This window comes from Motacilla alba, chromosome 2 (assembly GCF_015832195.1).
Source record: "Motacilla alba alba isolate MOTALB_02 chromosome 2, Motacilla_alba_V1.0_pri, whole genome shotgun sequence".
Classification (NCBI taxonomy): domain Eukaryota; kingdom Metazoa; phylum Chordata; class Aves; order Passeriformes; family Motacillidae; genus Motacilla; species Motacilla alba.
Window position 1 is genome coordinate 91,026,872 of NC_052017.1, and position 24,268 is coordinate 91,051,139.

At 37.0% G+C, this 24,268-nt stretch overlaps 1 protein-coding gene across 3 annotated transcripts in view; it reads right to left on the reverse strand.

The window, feature by feature from the left end:
* Window positions 1–24,027, reverse strand: part of LOC119697115 (dynein heavy chain 5, axonemal-like) — a 146,413-nt gene extending 122,386 nt beyond the window's left edge. For 2 of the 3 annotated variants that reach the window (XM_038127306.1, XM_038127308.1), the window contains exons 1-3: window positions 3,149–3,292; window positions 2,036–2,175; window positions 229–380 (exon numbers count right to left, since the gene is read on the reverse strand). In XM_038127306.1, coding sequence (XP_037983234.1) covers window positions 229–380; window positions 2,036–2,175; window positions 3,149–3,265 — 409 coding nt within the window. In that variant the 5' untranslated portion in view covers window positions 3,266–3,292. Of the gene's footprint in view, window positions 1–228; window positions 381–2,035; window positions 2,176–3,148; window positions 3,305–3,757; window positions 3,848–3,939; window positions 4,114–4,841; window positions 4,938–6,417; window positions 6,620–7,308; window positions 7,429–9,247; window positions 9,430–10,778; window positions 10,878–12,036; window positions 12,131–12,242; window positions 12,409–13,115; window positions 13,303–14,227; window positions 14,330–14,916; window positions 14,989–16,110; window positions 16,198–18,544; window positions 18,620–18,715; window positions 18,905–20,369; window positions 20,471–23,108; window positions 23,281–23,405 lie in introns of those variants that run through there. The other variant, XM_038127309.1, reaches the window with a different exon arrangement.
* Window positions 24,028–24,268: the final 241 nt, after the last annotated feature.

Consider the following 24,268-nt stretch of genomic DNA (forward strand, 5'->3'; position numbering starts at 1 on the left):
ACATGTCACTTTTAGGATGTTCAGCATAAGTTTTGAATATATATTTTATAGGAAAGATATTATTAAAACACCCATAGCCATTCTCTTGTCCCACATTCTTGTAGCAGTTGGGCTAAAATTATCCACCTAAAGTGATCAGTCCACAAACACATTTTTCACAGAGAAGCAAAAATAAATGCAGGCACCTCACAGTGGGAATGGCTCACCACTTCTTCTCCTATTACCTACATTTATTGATGTTCAAAGAAGTCCATGACAGCTGCATCAGGCCTGGGGTAAAGGCATCCTCAATTTGTCCTATCCATGGCTTCATCAGCGGTTTCAGCACAACAGGGATCCTATTCAGGTGTTCCTTGTAACTGATCAACAGGTTCTGGAGTCTGAAAGACATGATCCTGTTCACAATGTGCTTCATTCAGATATTTGAAGCACATAGAATTTTGTACACATTTTCTGTTAATAAGGTTTGCAAGTTCTGATCCCATCTTAAAAATAACAACCCTTCTCAGCTCTTCCTAACTACAGCCAAGCCTCTTTATCCTTATCAACAGCAGATCCAGACTGAAGAAATAAGTACCTCCAGCCAAGTGACTGTGATCAATTGACAGAATTTTTCTCCCAAGGAAAAGTATTTACAATTAAAAAAAAATACAAACAGGAAACTGAAAACATGGCATTTGTGTTTCCATCTTCCATCTCACAAGACATGGCATGAAATTACATTGCTTATAAGAAAATCTACATACAAACCCCTTAGAATCCCAGATGCCAAAGAAAAAGAGTCCAAATTCTGAAACAAAGCTTACCAATACAGTTCCATGAAAATGGAGCTACACAAAGAAACTACATAAACAAGAATGAGATTCAAATATAATTCAAAGGTCAGATACATAATGGGTTCCTTACAAGAACTGCTGCAGAAACAGAAAATAGCTGTGTTCTGGAGCAGATTAAAATCATGACTTTAGACATCATTGTTACAAACCATATACTGAGATAACTCGTTCACATTATACCTAGAATTGCTTTTTAAATGTTGTTAGTCAAAAAAATCTACACCCATAAATATTCCTTCTTTGCTTGGGCAGACTGTATGAAGGTTTTTTTAGAGTAGAAGATAAGCTTGGCTTTCTTTTTTTTAATGCAGACATTTTCTGTACTTTTTTCGCTGTTGGATGGCAAAATTTGCAGCTGCTGCTTTTTGGGTATCTGTAGCATGCAGAGTTTGTCTTGCACATCAAAAAATTATGGTTAGCTGTCCTTAAACAGTCCACAGAAAATCATTGAAAAGTGTTGCATTGTAAGACTGAAACACTGAAAATTTCAACAACAGAAAAAGAGAGGAAGGGTTGAAGAATTTATGAAACTCTTTAAATGTCATCCCTTTTTGTCCAATTCTAATTAAGAAATGAAGAACAGTTCTCACAAAACATTGCTTTTTTAAGACTGAACATCCCTGTTTCGAGAGTTCTAGAATTAACAACGAGCATCCCTGAGAATGAAATCACTTCCGATGCAGAGATTTGGACTGTTACAAGAAACAGGAAGAAATTATATTAAATCAAGAAAAGTGAATTTAGATATTCAACATGAGAGACCAAGCTATAACTTAGGCAACACAGTCCCTATACAAATGTTAGGGTTGTGCAGTAATCAAGTGGTAAATTCCAGCTTATTTTTCCAACAAGAAAAAGAAAAACTTCTGATGCTGAGTGTAATATTTTGGAGTGTAATTGCTATATTAGAGTGCACAGATGCAGTTTAACAATAATAATAGCAGTACCTGGGAGCTCTACTTAGAGAGCAGCTGTTGAAGTAACAAAACAAAAACATGTAGGCGTTTCCAAGTAACAAGAAATGTCTGTAAATAGGAACAACTGCACATGCATATGGAAATACAGGGGAAAGCAATTAAAATTCAATTAAACTCCATCAAAGACAGAAATTATAATAAATCAAAAGCAATATATGCAACAGATTCAAAAGTAGGGATTCCCATTTGCAGATGAGAAACAAATCCAAAGTGTTCACTTACTCCCTTTGACGTCTTTTAATCTGTTCTTCATCTGCACACAAGCCAAAGACAACATCTGGAACTTCAAAATGCATTTTTCTCAGGTATTTTGTCTCATAAAGTACTTCCAGGACCATTGGGTCTAAGTTTACAAATAATTCCTTCATGTAGCAGTGAAAAAAAGAAATAGAAAATAAGACACTACTTTGGTACTTACATGTAGTGTGATGTAACTAGATCATATAAAGACATGTAAATGACTGGAGAGGATTTTTAAAATACTTATTTCTTCTCCAGCCTCCTCTAGAAATATAACGGTTTCCCGAAGTATTAATCAACCAATATCTTACACTGACTTCAATTTCTTGTGATTCCTTCACTGTGCCCTAACCTCTTGGCTCCCAGGACTTCCCAAGTTTAATTCTAGTTCTGCAGCTACATTCTCTGTAAGTTAATTTGTCTTTTCATCTCAGCTTTTCCATCAGTAACTAGGAAGAAATATTGTGAAGGTTGACCTCTACACTTTTGAGGGCACTAAAGATACTTTTAGTATTTTTTTGAGATGCTGCATAAATTTGAAAACTATGTTCTAGATGCTCATTATGGAATCTTCGGTACAAAAAAATGCCACCTTTTAACCATAATTTCTCTGCACTACAGCAGGGAAAAAAATCTATGAAGTCAGAAGGGTTAAATTTTCTGCCTCAGCAATCAATTTTGAAAGCAAATTAATGAATTATTGCAATATATTCAACACAGTGATATTGATCACTGTAGAAAAGACCATGACCCAACAAAAAATTCCATCCTTGACTAAAAATTTGGTTAACATAGAAAATGAGCAAGGAAACAATAGCTAAAGAATGTAGATAAGTCAGTAGTAGGTATGTATTTGCTGGATACTGCCTCTTTTATACCCTGAATAAGACAGAATCCTTATGAAGAAGAAACATTATGAGATGTATCATAAATATACACAAAAAGGAAAAAAATATTTCAACTCAAGTAGGTTATTTTTTAACCCTATTTAGGTTAAGGTTACTTCAATGCTTTCTTCTCTATCCATGATATGAGTAAGCAGCATGTGTAATACTAAATCATGTAACAGTAATACAAAGAATAAATCATATTTACCTTGGTTTCTGGGTGCCTGGCAAGTAAGGAAGCACACAGAGCATTCCTAGCCTGGTCAGCAAACCTGCACCAGGCCCTATGATAAATAAGCTCAAATTCCAAAAGAACTGCAGCCATTTTATTGTAGTTCTTGATAACTTTTTTCATTTCCATTGTCTGCAATTTAGGAAAAAAAAAAAAAGAAAGAAAAAGCACCACTTAAACAATTCAATGAGTCTAGCACAGTAGAAAGGCCCTCCATGAGGCTTTTCCTCTCCACCACAGGAAAATAAAAGAAATAGAAATCTCTAAATTATGCTGTTTTAGAGAAAGATGAGATGCAGAAATACAGCAATATATTTAGGAATTCAATTATTATGTAGTGTTCAACTGCTCTAAAAACTCTTTTCCTGATTTTTCCTCCCAATTCTGTTCATAGAACAAAGCCTATATTATGGCACATACGAGGCACTAATGGCCCACTGAGAAAGGTATACAAATGATTCCACTGTTGGATGAGCTTGGATACAAGCTGCTAGAATAGTGAGTGCAGAAGTATATAAGTAAATTTGCTTTCTGTTAATAACATGCTTGAAAATTAGGATAAATCCTCCTCTGCTAATTTCCAACCTTCAAAAGTGCGGTTTTCTTTTTAAGGAACATCATTGGATGGTCAATTTTTCTGAATAACTGCTGGGCCCACATAATCTTCCCTGTTACCTAAAACACAGAAGATATGAGGTTAGATTTTCATTAACTTGAAACAGTCAAGAAATAAAGTAATTTTTCTCTCTCATTTACTTCATTCTTACTGGTGGCATATTACGTGGTATAGGTGGATTTTCCTTTTCCTTCTGATAGAGTTTTTGAATCAATTCTAAGTCTTGGCTGTACTGTTGAAGAACAATGGTATACTTCTCATTCAGATCAATATTATTTTCTCCTATTATTTCAAGTTTCATCAGAAATCCCAGCATCTGTTCAGTCTAAAAAGGAAGATGGAGCATTTACTTCAGAAGACAGCAGTTCAGAAAGTCACTGTCCATCATAAAGTATTTTATTAATTTAGAATATGCTATGTAAATTTGTAAGTAATTTTTTAAGAAATACAGAAAAATCCATCCAGACAAGTTTGTGGATTTTACTTCCATATTTTGTCCCACACAGGACATACTTACCACCGTATAAACCAAGAAACTGTTATCACTACAGTTTGGGGTTTTTCTGACTCTCAAATCCTGTCTCCTTTTTTTCAGCAAACAGTTGTGGTAGAACACCTACACCTTTACTTGCACCTAATTAACAGCTCATATCTAATCAGGGTCTGAGCCATAGAACAACACTGACATTAGGGAACAGATGGCAGACATTATTTCATTACTCCTGCCAGTGAAACAGGAATAAATTATAAATGCAACAGGAAACGCCAGGATGAAGAAAGAAAACAAACTTCAAAATATGGAGCTATAAAACTGATATGGAAACATGGAACATATACTCAGCACCAAGTAAGAATGAGCATTCCTTTACATCATTTCTGTAAGCAACTTCTAGAACATGTGTAATAGGTTTGATGTCCTCCAGCATCATCTCAGGCGGCCACCAGCACAGTACAGAACACTGGCAGTAAAGAAGGAGTTTAGTAGGAGCTATAGGTATGAGCTCAGCCCTTTGAGCACCAGAAGCAGGGGCTTGCATTTGGTACCTTACTTACAGTTAAGGTCTTCTCAAACCAGGAATCCACAAATTCCTGTATAGATTCATACAATGCTGCAATTTGGTTCTTAAATTCAAGGTAATCTTTTTCAAACTAGAATAAAAGTAAAAGAAAAAAAATCATCTATAAGGCTGCTTTCGTTTTATTTAAAAAAAAATCACTTGTGTGAAGCTTTTCAGGAATCTGTTTTATCTACCCTGTGTGTGTGTATGTATGTGTGTGTGTGTGTGTGTGTGTGTGATTGTGTGTGTGTGTGTGTGTGTTCAGCACTGCATTAAAAAGAACAGGAACATTACCAGCAGCAAAGGCATTTACACTCCAAGCAAAGCAAAGCAAACATAAGCAGTGCTAGGTTAAATGATGAAAGCCTCATCTTCAAGAACACAAAGGAGCACAGAGGAACACAGACAGGCCAAGGAAAACTCATAAGTTCATCAGAGAGAGCAAAGCACACTCACCAGCTACTTGCAGCCCTGCCCCAGCAGAGTGCTCAGCTCACTGTCCAGGTATGAAACCCACCAAAGGCAAGCAAACTGGCAGGCTCTCTAGAGCACCTTGAAGACTAATGGAGGTTGTTACCAAATTTGGCAGCTCCTACAAGTAATTTGGGTATTTATCTGTAACACTTTTTTCTTAAGAGTCCAAAATACTGAGGGCCTAACAAAAAGAGTTCAATGTAAACTTCTCCCAAAGAGAGAACTGCACAAGCTTGGGAAAACAGTACATGATAGCTATTGCTCCAAACATTTCAGTGTAGAGAAGTCATGCCATTTTTAACCCCTCCAAATTCCAGTGAACAGCAAATACCCTTTTTCAGAAAGGAGCCACGCAGGAAGTATTAGAGAAACACACAGCAAGTATTAGAGAAAGACAAGCCATCAAAATCAGAAAGCCAAAAGCACTCCTGAGGTTAATGTTTAAGGGGAAGTTAATGACAGTGGCAAGCAGGAAGGCAGGAGAGTAAGTAACACTTCTAGAACTTCTATTGTGAGGCCACTAACTCTGCAAAACAAGCAGGCTATAGCTCAAGAAAAGCAGCTCATTTCCAGCCTGTACAGGATTAAAGCATGAGACTGGAGCATTTGAAAAGCCATTTTAGTTTTTATCATTCTGTTTGGCACTGGGAGTGATATCATGCCCCTCTCCCTGTAAAATGTGCAATTATGTGCCTGTACTAACTTTGCTATAATAGTGCCATTACTATTATCTTTAATAATACTGAGTAACATTTATAACTAGACAAACTGCATTTGGTGTCTTAACATACCTAAATTAGTTTTCACCCTGCAGTTCAAAATATATGCATCTCAAAATCAGGCTTAAGAAAATTAGTTTGTAGACTTATGTATCACATAAAACCTAGTTTCCATAAAGTTAACAAAAGCATTTGAAGAAAAAAACAAATTTACCCCAACACTTTCGAATTGTATTAAAAGATATGAGAGTATTTGTATTATTGTTACTGCAAAAAAATATATACATTTTTATAATATTCAACATTCTTCACATAACTCCAGTGAAAAGCACAGAATCAACAGAGTGATTGTGACACACACGTGCTGAATGTAAGTACCTCTTTTGTCCTATGGTCCAGAACATCATACTGTTTGGATTTTGTATTTGTAGCAATGCTCTGGTATTGAGTAGTGATCTTGTCAATGCCTTCTATTTTTATGTGCTGGAGCTCTAAAAGCCTTTCCATAGTATTGCTCATATCTGAAATTTTCTCCAAACGTTTACAGAAGGTCTCAAATTTTCCAAATATGTAGTTTTCACTAACAATAAGAAAAGAGGGATTTATTTCTATGAAAATCTCTTTGCAACAGGTTTTTATTTAGGTCACATATATTGTACCAGAGCGGCTACTGAGTTTCACACCAAAAAAATCATACTGTAATGAGTACATATCAACAAAAAAAATTTTAAATGCACGTATATAAACCAGAAAATGCTTAATCCTTACATATGTCAATTAAAAGTCTTTACCACATTTCACAGGAGTAACTCTTTCAAATAAGATATTCACAGGAGAAGAAAATGTGAATGAACAATACCAAGAAATGCCCCATGATTTAAGTGTCAATACAGTTAAAACACTCCTTGGCAGTGTTATAGAGAGCTCAGCTCGAAGTTGACTGAATTCCCTGAGAGTGTTTTCACTTATATTCATTATTCAAATTTTTTAGCATTCCATACCATGAATATATATTTGTACTCAGTTAACCAATGCCTAAATTCCCCTGAAGTCCCATTGGACATGTGCTGAATCAACAAGTGACTGGCAAAAACCTGGTTTATTCCTGAATAAAAATTAAAAACTCACTCTGCAAGGTCATCTTCTGATTATAAAAAGTATTTCATTTTAGTTGAACACTTAGCTTTTCTTTTAGCCAGCAGATATAATTATATCTCATTTATAAATTGTACTCATCGATATGATTCAATATTGGAATGAATTATTTACCTGATAACAAACTGTCTATCACTTGGATTTTCCTTTAGCTCTTCCCTAATTTTCTGAAAGGATGCTCGGTACTTTTCTTTGAGGAAAATGCACTGTTGTATCCTCTTTAGCAGTTCTTGCCTGAGGAAGAAAATACAGAAGACAGAGAATCATCTGAAGGTCTTCAAAAGAGAATAAATAAAAATAAAATATTTTAGTCAAATCAGCAACTTTGCAAAATAAGAACATGAAATTATACACTATATGACAAACATTCAAAATATGATAGTTTTGAGTCAAAAGGTTTTGACTTGGACCTGTTATCTAGATTGGATATATTTATCTTGTTGTTGTCATCAATCCAAGACTTGCATGGCATAGTCCACAAAGGATGTATAACAGGTTAATGCTCGCTAGCAAATGCTTGCAGTTTGCAAGTTCCTCATCTTGTGCAGTTGCACATTCCTCATCTGAGTATTGCTGATTGGTTTTCCTTTGTTTCTTTCTTTGTTTTTTTGGGTTTTTTCCTAAGTAGACAAGACTGAAGAAGTATTTTTCCACACTAAAATAAAGATGAGGAGAGTCTTGTTTCTTTAAAAGATACACCAGGAAGAACTTAGCTCCAAAGGGCACAGATAGTTATATCTTACACACAATTGTCCATTAACCCTGAGGTGCCACATGAGATGCGTAGATGAGGCATGGAAACCAGCCATAATCCATTTGCCCAGAGCTGTTCCTCCACTTTGGCTTTGTCTTTCATCTTCCAAAATATTACTGGGGATTAAAATTACAGTCAAATCTATAGGCTGAAACCATTAACTGGGACAAACTTTTGCAGGGATAGCAGATTAAATAAATGAGAAGAATGTCTCTAAAATAAATTCAGCTAGAATAAGCAAAAAAAAAAAAAAAGTATTCTACTTTTACTTACATTAATTCTTTAGAATAAACATAATCAGTACTTAATTGACTACAGGTAATTTCTGAAAAATTCCATTTTTCTACACTTAAAATTCATAATGAATCAAAATTGTTAGATTTACTTTAGTTTCCTAGCCTGTTACCTCAGAGTCATTTTGACTTGGCTGGAATTTAAGCAGAGACATCCTGACTATCTGCTTTGGTGAAGCTTGTAACACCCTTTCCTTTTCATGCCAATATCCTTAATCTTACTCCAGTTACACTATTCCAAAAGACTATTCCAATTATTAATTTCCTAGTTGACAACTTCAGATGTCACGTTCATCTTAACATCCCTCTGTGGTTTCCTCCTTCTTTTTTTTGCATGAAAATAATTGACCTGTTCTTATAGTGTGTGTTCTTCCTGTGTTACCTGCACCTGTCATCCTTTAGCTACACTTGTTCTGCCAGTGACATCAGCATTCACCACCCAAGGAATGAGTTTCAAACAAACACCTCTGTGCTTCCATTTATGCTGAGTGTAGCACTCGGACAAGTAGCTGTAGAGCAGCTAACTCATCCCTTCCCTGAAATGTCCCACAATACAACTGAGTTGTGATTTTGGTCCTGCTATATATTGTTCCCTTCCTCAAACTGACTTTCATGTCCAGTAACAGCAAAATATAAATCTTGGAGGGAACTTTGCCAGTCTGTCCTTGGAGCTTTTTTATGAAGTATTTCAGCTCCCAGTTCCAATTTCTTAAGTGTGTTTTGGTCTAAAAAAATCCATGTGGAAAATATATCAAGTGTTGTTTACTAGTATACATTACACAATTTCTAAGAACAGGTTTTTTAAAACACATTGTAAATTAGTTTTTGCAGAGTACTTAATTCTACACAGAATTAGTAGATACCAGCTTAAAATTAACATAGGAATCAGTGACTAGTAGGAGGACAAAGGGCTACTTAAATTTACCTATTAATAATCTTGATGAATAATCTGTAATTTTACTTCTAATGTCAACAACAGAAGATGAAATTATTAAAATTCTATCACCTGTCCAGCTCCCAGATTTTTGAAACCCCTTCACATAGATAGGTCTTGCACGTGTTAATCATTTGATTGGTGATTTTAAGAAACAGGGATGTCATGTGCTCTGATGTGTTGTAGTATGGTGATGTACAGTAGATCATAAAGACAGTGTTCATTAAACTGGGAATGTGCTCCATCACTGTTACCTATAACAGAAAAAGAAAATGGGAAAGACAGAAATCTGAATTTCCTGAAATTAATACAATGAAAAGTGTGACTGCTCTGGGAATATGTTTATCAGTGGACAAACATCCTTTTTTGTTTTTTCATTATGAAATGGACTATCCAATTCACTTGCAGGGACCTATCACACCTTGACCAAGACAAAAAGCATGGGAAAAGGGCAGTGAATAAATGAATAGGTCTTTTACAGATTGGGATTTTCCACAGGAAAACCAGAGGCTCTACTCTGCTTGGCCATGGCCTATGGTATAAGAAGGTGCTGTAATCTGCTTTGCAGAGGAATATACTACCTGAGGAAAAGAGATCATACACTGCGGGAAAAGAGCTGGATTTCTGTAGGAAGGACAAGAAGAAAGTTGGCCTTTGCTCATTTTGTCTAGATCTGTACAGAAGAGAAGTCCAGAAGGGGGAGGCTAGGCAAAAATAATCTCTTTCACTGGACACTTAACTATAGAGTTTTCTATCCCACCGAAATATTTCAGAGAAATGCATGCAAGCCAGATACACTGAGAACCCAGAACAAGAGACTGGTCTAGAAAAGAATTTTAAAAGTATGGTAACGGTATCTAAAAGTCAAGTCCAATATGGCAGAACAGTAAATATTTGCAGAAGAAGAGCAGAGTAAAATAGCAGAATGGATTCAAAAGAGATCAAGCTTTGAAAATACTATTTAGAAAAATTGCTACCAGCTGGATTATGTGTAAATGTTCTCAATATGCAAGTTTAAGACATTTTTGTCTGGTGTCTGTATCATATTCTCACTTTAAAAAAAAAAATTAACTCTGAGACCCATATGGTTATGAAAATCAATTTTATTGACAGTGCAACCTACAAGAGAAATTGCTTTAACCTGTAAAGTAAGTGGAAGCTGACCAATTTCAGCTCAACCCAAGATTTAAGATCATTTTACGACTTTCGCAATAAAATAATCCCAAGTAATTCCTAACTAAACATGCAGACAGAAGAGCTGCCATATGTGAGACCCAAGCTCACAAAGGCAATTCAGCTCATTACCAGGTTAAGAAAAACACAATCTGATGCTTAGTTTTTCTCATATCCTTCAATTATCTTCTGGAATGATAACTACTTTAAAAATATTATTGTTATTGTTATTGTTATTGTTATTGTTGTTATTATTATCTGGTCAATTTAAAATCAGTAGGCTCAATCAACTAATGCCTAAAGAGTTGAGCTGTCCACTAATAATTAAGTGAAAGAGTTAAATATTAAAAGGAAAAATAGCTTTTTTACAGAAACAAAAGCCCTTCCTTTTTTTTTTTAATTTCACATGAAGTGTCTTTATAGTACTTACAGGTGAAGCATGGGCAAGTGGACCAAAAAATTTATCCAATGTATATAAATATCTCACATTGTCCTTAGCTTCATTGGCAGCAATTGTTATACTACCATCCTGAAGGGATGAGAAAAAAAGAAAGGAATAGAATTATTACTGTGAAAATTTTCTCAACAGGTTCTTTCTCTTTTGCAGCACACAAGGCTATGATTAAGTCGTGCACTTTCCCACAGAAGTGCTTTTAAATATGCTATTTATTTTTCACATGAGAAATAATTGCTTTTACATGCAAAAATTGGCAAGAACTTCCAAGGTAAGCAACATCTTGGATGTGGTTTAAAGGAAGTCCTTACTTAGACCTCCAAAGCTTTTTCCTCCTCATGGATCCAACTTAGATTATAGAACAGCTTCTGCACAGGAACCATTCTACAGAACTTAGACAAGATCCCTGAAATGTTACCAGGGTGCTTCCCAACGTTGTTTAATAAACACTTGTGAGCGACAATGAGTTCAAAACTAATGCCTGTACATCATTATGTTCATGTCAGGTGGAACTATTCACTACTTAAAGCTATAGCTCATAGGAAGAAAGAAATGCAGTTCATCATCCTTGGCTCGTACTGGCTCTGTATAGTCATTTTCTTTTATCCAAATTCCATTTATCATAAAAGTCTGCAAATATGGTATTCAAAAAAATCAAAAACTTTTCCTGGTCTACTCTTAAAACAGTAAAATACTTTCTTAAGCAGTAGAAGACCTGCATTCTGGGGGTGGGGGTGGGGGTGGGGGGGGGGGGTCTCACTGACTGTATATGATCTACAGCTTATTTTCTGGCTTGCCCACAATTGTGCCTGATAAGTTTATATTTCAGGTATCCACTTACATGAAGTAGCAGTTATGCCACTAGAAGTCTGCTCTCAACAATTCTAAAAGCATTATGAAGGACTTTCAGACTTCTACAGTTGGCCTGCACAGGGTTCAGCTTGTCAGAGACAGAAAAATGTTGTATTGCTGTACTGCTTTACTTTTGCACAACCTTTACACTTATAATGTTAATAAAAGCAACATTACAACAGCACTGACTTCTTTTCAAGTTATCTATTTAAATTCAGGAGCATTGATGCTATATGCTCCAACAAAAGGATAATAAACCCCAGTGTGAGACCAGCACAAACACTCCAAGTTATTTTTGTTTTTAGCATTGTGTTCAGTTCTCTATATATTACAAAGGCAGTACTGTAATAATGTAAAATTCTAATTAGAAAGTAGTAATTACCAGTTCCTTCCACTGCTGTAATGTCTTTGATCTTGCTGCCTGAAGAATACTTATAATTTTCTTTACTTTTGAACTCTTGATCTCGTCTAAAAGGCTTTGAAGAAAGAAACATACTTAATACTCTCTCTCTGGAATAAAAGTTAACACTTATTTTTTGAAAATCCATTTTGTTTAAGACTCTGTGAGAAACAATGCAGGGATTTCACCTGTTAAAGGATGACATTCTTGACTTCCAGTGTTCCAGCTCTGCAGATGGACCAACATCATCAGCTTCTCTTCTAATTTGTTCACTCTCCACTAAAACTTGTCTAATCTGCTTGGTCCAAATCATGACCACTTCTTCAAGTTTCTCAGTGACCTCTCTGTTAGTGCCTTCAAAACCACAGAATTGGTTTAGTTTGGAATTAGTTTTATAAGCACCAAGAAATAAATACAGAAATTTAAACTACAGAAGCTCAGTGTTCTTGCCAAACATAATCTGAGACTATGTAAACTCTGTGTATTTTAATCACCCACCAGCAGGAAAAGACTAGGACTGTAACAACAAGATGCACACAGATAATATTTGTGTCTACCTACTCTGTTACTACTGCATATCCTTTACAATGGAAACAGAAATACAGCGAGTTCATGAGAAATGGTAGAAAGCTATTTTTGAAAGAGACATAACTACTCTTTTTCTTACAAAAACATAATGTAAATAAGTAATTTTTAAAAAAATTCAGGTGGTTTTATTCACAGAGTCAGAACATTGGATAGGATTTTGCCAGTATCAAAGAAGGTGACTAGTACACATACTAGTATATGGATTCACTCAGCAACTACTTGGCTAGGAGGGATTCAGACAACTGCTTGCATGATGTATCAAGCAACTACCTAATTCTTTAAGATGTATGAACTAAAGTATGGGCAAATGATTGATGGTTTTATAATTAAACAATCACAAACCTGGCAGGAGTAAGCAGAAAAATGTAAACAGCTCAGGGAAAATGAATTAACTGTTCAAAGTAAATTTTTATTTATGACATTTATTTTATAAAGAGCATCATTTTGTTTGCTCTGGTGTAGGAATTACTCACCTGCAGTTAAGTAGTCAGATGGGTTCTGTAAGTTTCTGACATAAACATCAATATCTACTTTTGTGAGCTGAATTTTATCTTCTATATTCTGTCTAGATGATGACAAAGTACCCACAAATTTATCCACTGCATACAGAAACTCTTGTATCTGGCTGTTCTTCAAGCCTTCTTTCACAGCTCCCCAGTTCTGATCATTTTATGATTCATGCAAAAACCAAAAAAGTGAGGGTCAGGCTTCCTTTTATTTTTTTTTTTACCACAAAAGGTATTTTTCATTAGAAAAGTATTTCTTATTCATGGCAGTATATAAAGATTTATCAACATGACCTTTAAAATATACTCATCGATACGTTAAAGTGTGCATTGATTTAATTATTCGGTAAGACAAGAAGAGATAAACAAGCTAGAGGCTCTAAGAAACAGAAGTCTCTGACTTCACTCTGACTTGACTCTGAAGTCAGCTGTCACTGATTTCACACTGGATTGTATTTTGTTTAGTTTTCTTTTTCTCCTTCTGAACAGAGAAAACAGACTCTGAAGTCCCTTTCTGCTCCTGGGGAGAGAAAATGACAGTGTATGCTAGCAGCATACAACACCATCATTCTCAGCAGACAGTGAGCTTCTTTGCACTTGCCACCTCTGAACGTGTGCTTCCAGAGGCACCTGAACAAACTGATGCTTTACAAGTGCCACAGAATGAGAATAACTCAAAGAAGCTGGATATTCTGAATATAACACTGTTCATGCTGTCCATGCTCCAGAATAAAGTCACGGACTGATCCCTTGTGCTGCCAGGACTTGACACTTCTTACAATCCAGACTTAATCTAGTTTTCATAAAGTCATCACACCTTTACCTTGGTATGGTTGCTGTGTTATATTCTCCTTTGTCATATTAATTAAAGCGGGCACCTATTGCTAGCAAATAAACAGTAGCTACATGAATTTCAAACAATTGTATATGTACAAATTGCATGAATCTCATAAAGGCCTATATCAGACTTTTATCTTCTTATATCCTCTGTTCTAGGTCCAACAGATGCACAAAGCAGCAGCCACATGCCTTACTTCTACATGTTCTTGAGAAAAAAAACCAACTGATTGTATGATTACCTGTTGGGATTTCAGTGCTGGTATCATGATCTGGGACAAGAAGAATTCCAGGCCCTGAAGGATATCCCCATTAGTACAGTCAAACATGCCAAAATTCACCTCCTTTGGGAAGAAACAAAAATTAGCACAATGCATGTTGACTTCTGCAGCATTACACCATTTGAATGAAATTCAGAAACGTGGCAGACACATTCACAGTCCATAATTATGCAACTTGAGTATCTCTGAAAGTCAGAAAAGGCTGTCACAGTACTTTTTTATACACAACAAACTATGAGAGACTGGAAAACCTGATGTCAGTTTCAAAACTTATCTTTAAGAGTCTAAAAGACACAGTTTAAGTGCAGCATTTCAATAATTTAATCTCATTACTTAAAATACAATCTTCTGCTTTAGGTCCTTATTCCCTATTGTCATTAAATTTTATGTTTTAATGACTAATTAATAATTATTTTCATTAATTAAAATCTTGGGGTTTAATGATACTCATGATAAATTAGCAGTAGCCAATTTATAAATCATTGGAATTTTACTTTATCACAAATGCTTACTCTTATGAAAAAGAACTTCTGTTAAGCATACAACGAGACATTTTCATGAAAGCATTCCCTATTTTTTCTGACTCCAGTTGCATGAATAAAGGTCTGAGAAAATATGAACATGTGAATACTGCATGAGTTTCCTCTGACCTGAGAGACATTTGATGCAGTTATAACTTCATCTGATGTTCTTAGGAAAAATGCACAAGTTCCTGTAAAGTCCTGAAAATAGGAACAAATGCATACAGTCAAAAAGAATGCAAGTATACAATAAAAGTATTTTACTTTAAAATTTACCTATCCTAAAAGTGTGCTGAAATCAAAACTGTAAAAAAAACCCATCAATTACTGAAAGAGATAGTGAAACTGTTTGCAGGATATTTGAAAATCTGTCCTCAAATCAAATACTGTTTCTTCCCTGTCTGACACAAGAATGTCAAAAATGCCCTTTTGGACAGACTGTTTCAATGTTGCACCTCTACTAAGAAAATGCAGTACAGGGAGAGCTTGTGAGCCAGGCTATTTCTTGTTATTGTACTTGAAAGATGCTTATTTTGTTTATTTATCCATTCAACCTAATAACAAAACTAATAAAAACTCAACTGCAACAAATTTGAAAATCCATTCTAGTTGGCCCAATTGGCAGAGGAATGAAACTCACTTTTCCCCTGAAAGCAAGAAAGAATTTTTCTGCTATGTCTTTTCTAGCATTACAATGTTAACATAAGTTTTTTGGGGCTGGCAAGAAACAACAACAATAGCAATAAAAATGAAAACCAAAGCATCACCAGGCCATATTAAAAAATCATTGCATATGAAGAGCCAATTTCCCCCAAAAGAGATGGAAAAAATCAAAATGAATCAAAAATCTTAACGACAACTCTGAATATACTGTTGACTAATGCTTAGATATTACAGGGACGAGGTGATTATAAGAATTTGAATGGAATAAAGGATTTATTAAAGGTATTTTTTGAGTAATGTGCAGCATTATTATAAGAAAGGGCATAGAAAACCACTGAAGAACTGCACTTTTAAACTAGAAGTGCACAAGCCCTGGAAAACACTTAATGTGCAGTCATTGAAAAATTGTTAGGATCTGCAATTTTTTTAACAAGGATTTATTTGACCTGCTCTCCTCTCAGATAGTGAAATCACTACTTTTTTACTGATGAAGGCCAACCTCAGCTTAAGAAATGCTGGGAGACCCTGAATTATAAGAACAGGGACTAAGTACTTAAATATCTATCCAAGGATTACAAAAATCGTACAACACTGCAGAACGGTTAAGCCTTTTTAATATTTTACTTCTAAATGTCATCTAAAGATTTTTTTCAATCATACCTCAGTGGAACCCATGGTAATAAATAAATTCTTCTGAGGCAAAATGTTTGTTGACCCATCTGGCCTCAATGATGCATTCGACTTTTGCTAGCAATTAAAATATAAATAAGAGGTTAATAAAGTAAAAACTATATCATACAAATACTTCCTACATTTGAATATGTGAATTATAACTAAGTCCACTTTGATTCAGTTTGTAATTCCCAGATAGAAATCATGAGGTTTGCATTCTCTGGAGAATAAGCTTTGCCTGAATCCCAGTAAACAGTTCCACAGACCCACTCTTTAAGAAAAAAAAACAAAAAAAACCCCAAAAAACCCAACTAAATAAAAAAAACAGCAACAAAAACAAGAAGGGGGGGAAAGCTCAGAAAAGAAAACAAAATTAAATCTGAAGTGATTCCTACTCAAACTTCCTCTACGAAAACAAACTGAATGTCTCACAGAAACAATCTTTGCTTGGTCTGCAAAGTCAAAATGCAATTATGAATGGGACTCACAACCAATGCCATCAGCTAGATCCTGTCAACAATGCAAAGAAATTTAGCCTTCTGCCCATTTCTTTAACCAGACATCACAGAAAAATGTTCTCTTAGAGAAGCCTTGCTGCCACTGGTCCCTCTCCACTGACATGTATCTTTAAACTCTTCTCTTTGAAGCAACAATAAAGCCTAAACCTAATAAAGACCTGCTTCCCTCTAATTATGAGTCATGCATTTTGGAAAATAATCTGTTGAAACTTGGAAGAATGTGACAGAAAATAATGTAGGACAAGCTTGCAAGTATATTTCTCTTTAAAGTTGAGGAGAACCCTCTTTCTACGAAGTCAAGTGTTCAGCTCCTGCTAGACTGAACACGTGATGTGTGATACACAGGGGTGGCTCCTCACTTCCACCCCAAATCAGCATCTGCTGACCCCTGCACGTGATTTCAAGTGAACATCGTGGATCTAAGATGGTGAAAAAGAGAGATGAAGAGATGAGAAGCAGCAAAGAAAGATCTTTGATAAATCTTGGTAAGGACATGCCTACTAGTCAGGCCAATAGTCTGCCCTGCTCAGTATTTTGTTTCCAAGAATAACAGGGCACATCTAATACTGCACTTGAGTAAACTCCAGCTCTCCAACATGCTTGAAATCAAATTGTTGACAGAGCAGTCAAATTAATGAGATCTCTTCACTCATCAGAATGTGGTGGAAGATGCTAGAGATGGCATTTATACTTTCCATCAGAATCATTTTTATGCTATGCTGCTTCTGAAACAGAACTCCCACACTTATTTTTTTTAATGGTTAAAAGGGTCAAAATAAAACAAAATTAAATGCAGCAATGAAACATTTAATTGAACCCAGGCTAGGCATTTATTCCTGATTTGTCAGTTAAGAAAACAATGTCAAGATTTTTAGTTTCATCTTGATTTAAGTCAGAGAACAAGACATCCATCCCAAAAATGTGCATGCCTAGTCCCAGTGTAATAAAAAACTGATAAAACTGTTTTGACAGCAGAGCTCATTCTGTGCTTTGCAAAGTCTCTAAGCAATTCCAATAACACTCAAAAGTTCTTTTAATTTATCTAGGTTATAATGATTCTGTAATTCATTCTGCATTTAACTGATGATCAAGAATTATAAATTGAGGGGGTTTTCTCCTCAATGAGTCCAAAATACCACCACAGGGTGAATTAGCTCTCCCTACCATGGCTCAATCTGAAAGGACTGATCAAGGACTTCTGCAGTTCTAGAAGCCCACAAGAGTTGTGTTAGACAATGTCAAGGTCACTTGGCACCTTCTGATATCACATACACAGTGGAAGCTGAACAAATTATTTCATTCTTTATGCAGAGGCTTCTCCTTCTCAAAACTTAAAGGGAGAAAAATACAATTTGGGGACTACAACTGCCTTATTTCTAGTCACAGCTTTCCAAGCTTATTTTCTGCAGAATGGGACAGATCTGAACATGATGCCACCTTAATTTAGAAGGAAATTGCATCTTTTTTCACCCTCTTGAAGGAGTGCTTTGTCTATAGTGGAGTTGGTGCAGTTCAAACCAAAAGAAAATAAACTGTTTCTTACACAGACAGCTCCCCCATTCTTACAATACTTATGCCAGCTAATCTAGTGTTTTAAACTCTGAATACCATGAACACTTTGTCTCGATTATCTCTATCACTTGTGAAATCTGAATTTTTACTCAGTGATTTTTAGGTTTTCTTTTGTGAAAACGAGAACAGCGCCAAACTACACCACAAGGCATCCTGCAATTTTGATGTAAGCCAAGATGGAAGTTTTTAAACAGTGAGGTCCAAATTCTTTCCACACTGGCATAAATAGCAAAACAAAAGATCCATTAAGATTTTTTGAATTCTGCAAGCCATGTGATTTATTTTTTAAAAAATGCAAATTTGCTTTCGCAGTAGCAATAACGGGAACATACCTGCAATACATCTTGGTAAAAGAAGAGCAACTTTTTAAGTCCACTAGGGGCAAAGAATTGTTCTATTAGTTGAAACTAAAAGAAAAAAATACAATTGTAGATAATTGTGAGCTTCAAATCACTGAAAATTTCAGAAATATTTCTTGTAATAAAAATTTAATCAGTATTTACCTTGTCATCAGAAATAATAGTCTCCTCCACTTGCTGCTCACTCAAGTCTATCCCATCTGCTAATCTTGATATCAAATACCTGTGTCTTCCATCTATCTGAGCTCTTCTCTCCTCTTTGATTGCTTTGGCTTGCTTGGCTAGTTCTTTTCTGCTTTCACTGGAAAGTACTTTACTTTTTTCAACAGTGGACTACAAAATAGAAGTTTGTAATACAAAGATTATTTTTCCTCACTTAAAGATTGTATTTCATATTGTTGATCTTTAAGCTGGTTTTATAAACTAATATCAAGCAGGAACATGAAAAAATTGCACATAAGGAATGTACAGGGAAAAGAACAGTAATAATTAACTGGCTAGGCCAGAATTATTTCTCAGTATAAAGCTGCTATGAAAACTACATCTCTGAAACTCCAGGATCTCAGAACCAAATGTGTACTCATGCTAAGGTCACAATACAAATTTAGAACTATAACAGCTCTCATTCAAATCTCAGCTTTGTGAATCCAGGTTCCAAACATCTATATGTCCATATTCCAGATCTGGGACAGATCTCTACACTGCCTGCATTTTAATATACAGTATCAAGTTATTACCATAAAGGAAATAAATAAACCAAATCACTATAAAATCAGTTACCTCAGGAATTAATATACAGTTAATGATTAATTTACAGATCATACAAATGTAGCAGTGCAATTATAAAGAGGGAGATTTACGTAAAAAAAAGGATTTTCAAAATCTTCCTATCAGTGTGAACAAGACTGAAAATAGATATGGTGAATAACATTTTTAAGTCAGCAGAAAATCCTCAGAAGCTATAGGGAAAACTAAAGATTTGGGTAAATAAGTAACCACATAGATAGCTTCCCTCTACACACAGCTCCCACTGACAGGAGTATCTGGGGTTTGGAAATGTCTGAAGTGTCTTTGTACCTTACAGTTTTTACTGGAGAGAAAAAAAAGATAAATTACATCACTTCCCAGAACTCTACACTAATTGGAATTGTAATCAATCAATCCTACTCTTGGATAAAAAACCAACAAAGCTGGCCAACTTGCACCTTTGCTTCCTACCATTTGGTCCTACAACAGACTCTGAATGGATGTTTTCCACTTACTCTCTACCTGAGCCTCTAAGAGACCAGGAGACAGTGACAATGTCTGAATACCTGTAGTTGTTGGTCAGTACCTTTTTGGTATCTCTAAAAGCTAATTGTGATTCACCATGTAGTTCCCAAATCATCTATGCCAGTCTTTTATCATCTCTGGTTTCCATGTCAACAACTAGATCACTTTTTTTGCATATGCCTTCCCTGATGCAGTATGACCTTATTCAAGTATTCTCGAACAACATTCATTTTCATCATGGCAAAGGAAGGGTATTTTTCATCAGTGGATGATAAAAAAAATACATCAAAGTACCCAAAATCCAAGCAGCACACATCATGAGCACAGAAAGTCAGTGCCTTAGCACTGTAAACACTTTTGAGTGGTTCATTTTTCCTTTGCAATTAACAAAGACTGAAGGAACTCGGCATGCTTCAATATTAGACAAGCTTTTGTCAGTGAAGACTTAAAGAAAAATCTATATACAAGAACATTTAGTGGACAAAAGGTAGTTGAGTAACCATCAGTTTTAGAACAAAACACTTGCCGGAAGAACAGTAGTCAGAGATGATCCTGTGACAGCAGATCCTCGCTCGCTGCTCCCTGTCTTCAGGTTCCCTCCATGTCTATGATATTTGCTTTCTGTCTCTAGTTAGAAGAAATTACAAGTTCTAATTATTCAAGTACAACAAATGCATTTACAAGACCTGCAGTGTTGTGTCTTCATATTTGCTAGCAAATGTCTTCTCATACTGGGGAAAATTAGACCATTTTATTTCTCAAAAAATGATATTTACATCCCATCATTGGCAGCAAATAGGATCTCCAGTGGAGCATGCAGTAATGCTTATGAACAGCTCACCAGCCTTCCATGAATTACTGTTTAATCTATTTTATATAAATAATAAGATTGTGACTAAAACTGGAATTCTAATAGCACTGATTTCCATATAAATTTTCTATCAAATTGTATCTCTTTTCACTTGATTAATATGTATTATGTACAGGATCATAGAATGGTTGGGATTGGAAGGGATACTGCTCAAGCAGGGTTATTTAAAGCCAGTTGTCCAGGACAGTTTCCATGTGGCTTTTGCTTGTCTCCAAGGATGGAGACTCCATAACCTCCCTGAGCAATCTGTGCCAGTGCTCGGTCACCTTCACTGTGTTTCCTGATGTTCAAAGATAACCTCCTGTGTTTCAGTTTCCACCATTTATTGCCTCTGGTCCCATCACTGAGCACCGTGGAGAAGAGTTTGACTCCCTCTTCTGTACGCCTCATCTTTACACAGTCCCTTCAGGCATTTACATGCATAGAGAAGATCCCATTCAGACCCAGCTCTTACCCTTTCCTCCCAGGAGAGGTGCTCTACTGCCTCCATCATTTTCATGGCACTTCACTGGACTCTTTCCAGTAAAACCATGTCTCTCTTGTACTCGGAAGCCTAAAACTGGACACCTTACTCCAGGTGAGGCCTCACCAGTGTTGAATGGAGAGGATGGATCATCCCCCTTAACCTGCTGGCAATACTCCTTATCCATCCCATAGTATCATCAGCCTCCTTTGCCACAAGAGCCGTTCTTGGCTCATGTTCAACTTGCTGTCCACCAGGAACCTCAGGTTCTTTCCTGCCAATCTGTTTCCCAGCTATTTAGCCCTCAGCTAGTATTGTGGCATGGACTTGTTCATCCCCAGGTGCAAGAATTTTCTCCAGCCTCTCTAGGCTCCTCTGGATGGCAGCACAACCCTCTGATTCATTGGCCAACCCTCCCTTTTATGTGTTATCAGCAGTCTTGCTGAGGGTGCCCTCTGCCCCATCATCCAGATCTTTAATGAAGATGTTGAACAGGACTGGAAAAACTGGAGTACACTGCTACCTTCTGGGCTTCAGCCAGACTTTGTGCTGCTGATCACCACCCTCTGAGCTTATCTGTTCAATGTTTTCAATCCACATCACTTTCTGCTCAGACAGCCCACATTTCCATAGCTTCTCCATGAGGATATTAAAGGAGCAAAGGGAAAATTCAAATTGTAACTGCTCTTCAGCAGTACTTTTGTACCAGGAACAATCTGGCATAGAGAGCAAGAAGGTCCAACTGCAGAAGGGGTTAAGCTGGCTGGAAGCAGGAAGGAATTACCAGAGGCAGAACAATCCCTTGTAAGGGAGTACAGTTTCCCTTGGTGATAAGAAACAGCCACAGCTTTTTCCAGCCATCCTGGAACACCTGGCTCAGAATCTACCTTTGGGCAGCAGAGGTGGTGCTGGGGGATGGACCCAAGGCTGGGCTGAGGTGTTCCATGCTGATGCTCACAGGACTGGTGCTGGTGCAAGTGTATATAAGGAATTGCTTCAAGAAGCATCTTTGCAGACTTCCTGTAGAATCAGTTATGGTTTTAAGACTGTTCAAAGCATTGTTTATTATTTTTTTCTATATTTCAGCACAAACGTGTGTCTAACCCACCTCAAGGGGAACAATAAAATATTCTCAACAGGAGAATGTCAAAAGTCCTGCTGAAGAAAAGGCAGACCATAGCCATTGCACTCCCCTCACCTACCAAATCAATCAATTCATTTCAAAAGGAAATGAGGTTGATCACATTTCTTCCCTTGCTAAATGCATGCTGATTACTCCCAGTCACTTTCTTGTTCTTCATGTGCCTGGAAATGGTATCCAGGATTAGCTGCTCCACCACCTTCCCAGGGACTGAGGTGAGGCCAACTAGCCTTTAGTTCTCCTTTTTGCCCTTCTAGCTTTTCTCCAGGCCTCACACCCCTCTCCCAGTTGCCATGAATATTTATCTATTCAGTACTATCTAACATGATCCTCTTCCACAAGGTCAGTGAATACATAAGCAAAACGGACATAGGTAAGGGATGCACCCACAAGCACAGAGGCAGATGGCTATATGTTCAATAACTTTTGAACTAACTAATTTAATCTATTACCTGTTTTAAAATATTCCAGAAAAGAGATACCAAATTATGTGTCATATTGTAAAGTACACAATATTATGGACTACTACTAATTTTTTTTTTTTAATTGTTTGAATCGTGTTACTGTGATTCAACACTAGGAAATGTGCTAGGGTATCAGAGCTGCACTGTGGATGACCCTGTAGATACATACATGCATATTCCCTACACTGGCAGATTGAGAATAGCACACACCCACCCAGTATATATAAACTTAAACACTCTACTTAATAATTGGTTTCTCATTTTCTTCCTGGATTTTTTTTTCCCATACAAAACTGATATTAAGTACTTGCTATTTTTTTCCTTACCTTTTTTAATAGCAATAAGAGGTGGACAGAGATCAATATGAGGTTTAGAAGAAAGTTGTGTTGCTCTCAGTTGCTCTGATTCCTGCTGTGAAGAGTGACCATGAGAGGAACTGGGCTCGTCTCGTCCCCCTAACTCAGTTTCACCTCCCACAGTCTCCTCCATCTGCACCACCTCAAAAAAAATCAACAATACAGAAAATGCACTGCGTAATTCTGTAATAAAGACACCTTCAGTATTTTTAATCCCTGTTACAGCATCAATATGATAGACTAGCAAGGAAAGGGGGAGAAAAATACCTCTACTTTCAGTCGATGATTTAAAAAGAGAAGATCTAAGCAGTTTTCGAAATGATAAAATCTTCTTTAAGGGTGCCTGTTACCAAAACTTTATTTCTAATCGCATAGCTGTACTTTCTGTCCGATCAGACTGCGGCAGGTGGGAACTCACGCACTGGGGTCAGGTTAAGCTCCTTGAGAAGCTCCTGCAGGCGCAGGTCCCGCTGCGAAGTGCCGCATCTGCTGAATCCCAAGCAGGTTTTTACTCCTGCGGTCTCTCCAGGGCACTTGGAGCTGCTGGCAGCTGCTATGGCAACCCCCACACAAACCCAGCGAGCGACCCAGCCCCCACCAGGCACCTCGCCTGTCCCCATTTCCCACTGGATTCAGGCAGCCGGTGCTCATTTCTTAACCACCTGTCTTCAAAGAGCGCCGTAGTTTTCTCTCCCGTGTAAGTTAAACCCTGAGCACGCAGCTTCCCCGAGCCTCAGCGACTGTGAGGTGCCGAGCCAGAGGAGAGAGCTGGTGGTGAGAGCTGCATGCCGGCGGCCACAGCACGCTCCCGACACATCCCTGGGTGGCACGGCAGCGCCTGGGATCAGGGCAAGGCGTGAGGAGAAGCCCGCACCGCGGGCTGAGTGAGGAGCTCCCCTTCTCCTCTGCCGCGATAAGCGGCTTCCACACGGATCTGAAGGCACCGCGTGAAGCGCAGCTTATCCATTTTCATTACAGAATCTCAGAATCAGGCTGGAAAAGACCTCTGAGGTCATCGAGGCCAACCAGGCTGACCCAACACCGCCGTGTCAAGCAGACAATGGCACGGGGCCACGTCCAGTCATGTCCTGTACACCTCCAGGGACGGCGACTCCATCACCTCCCTTTGG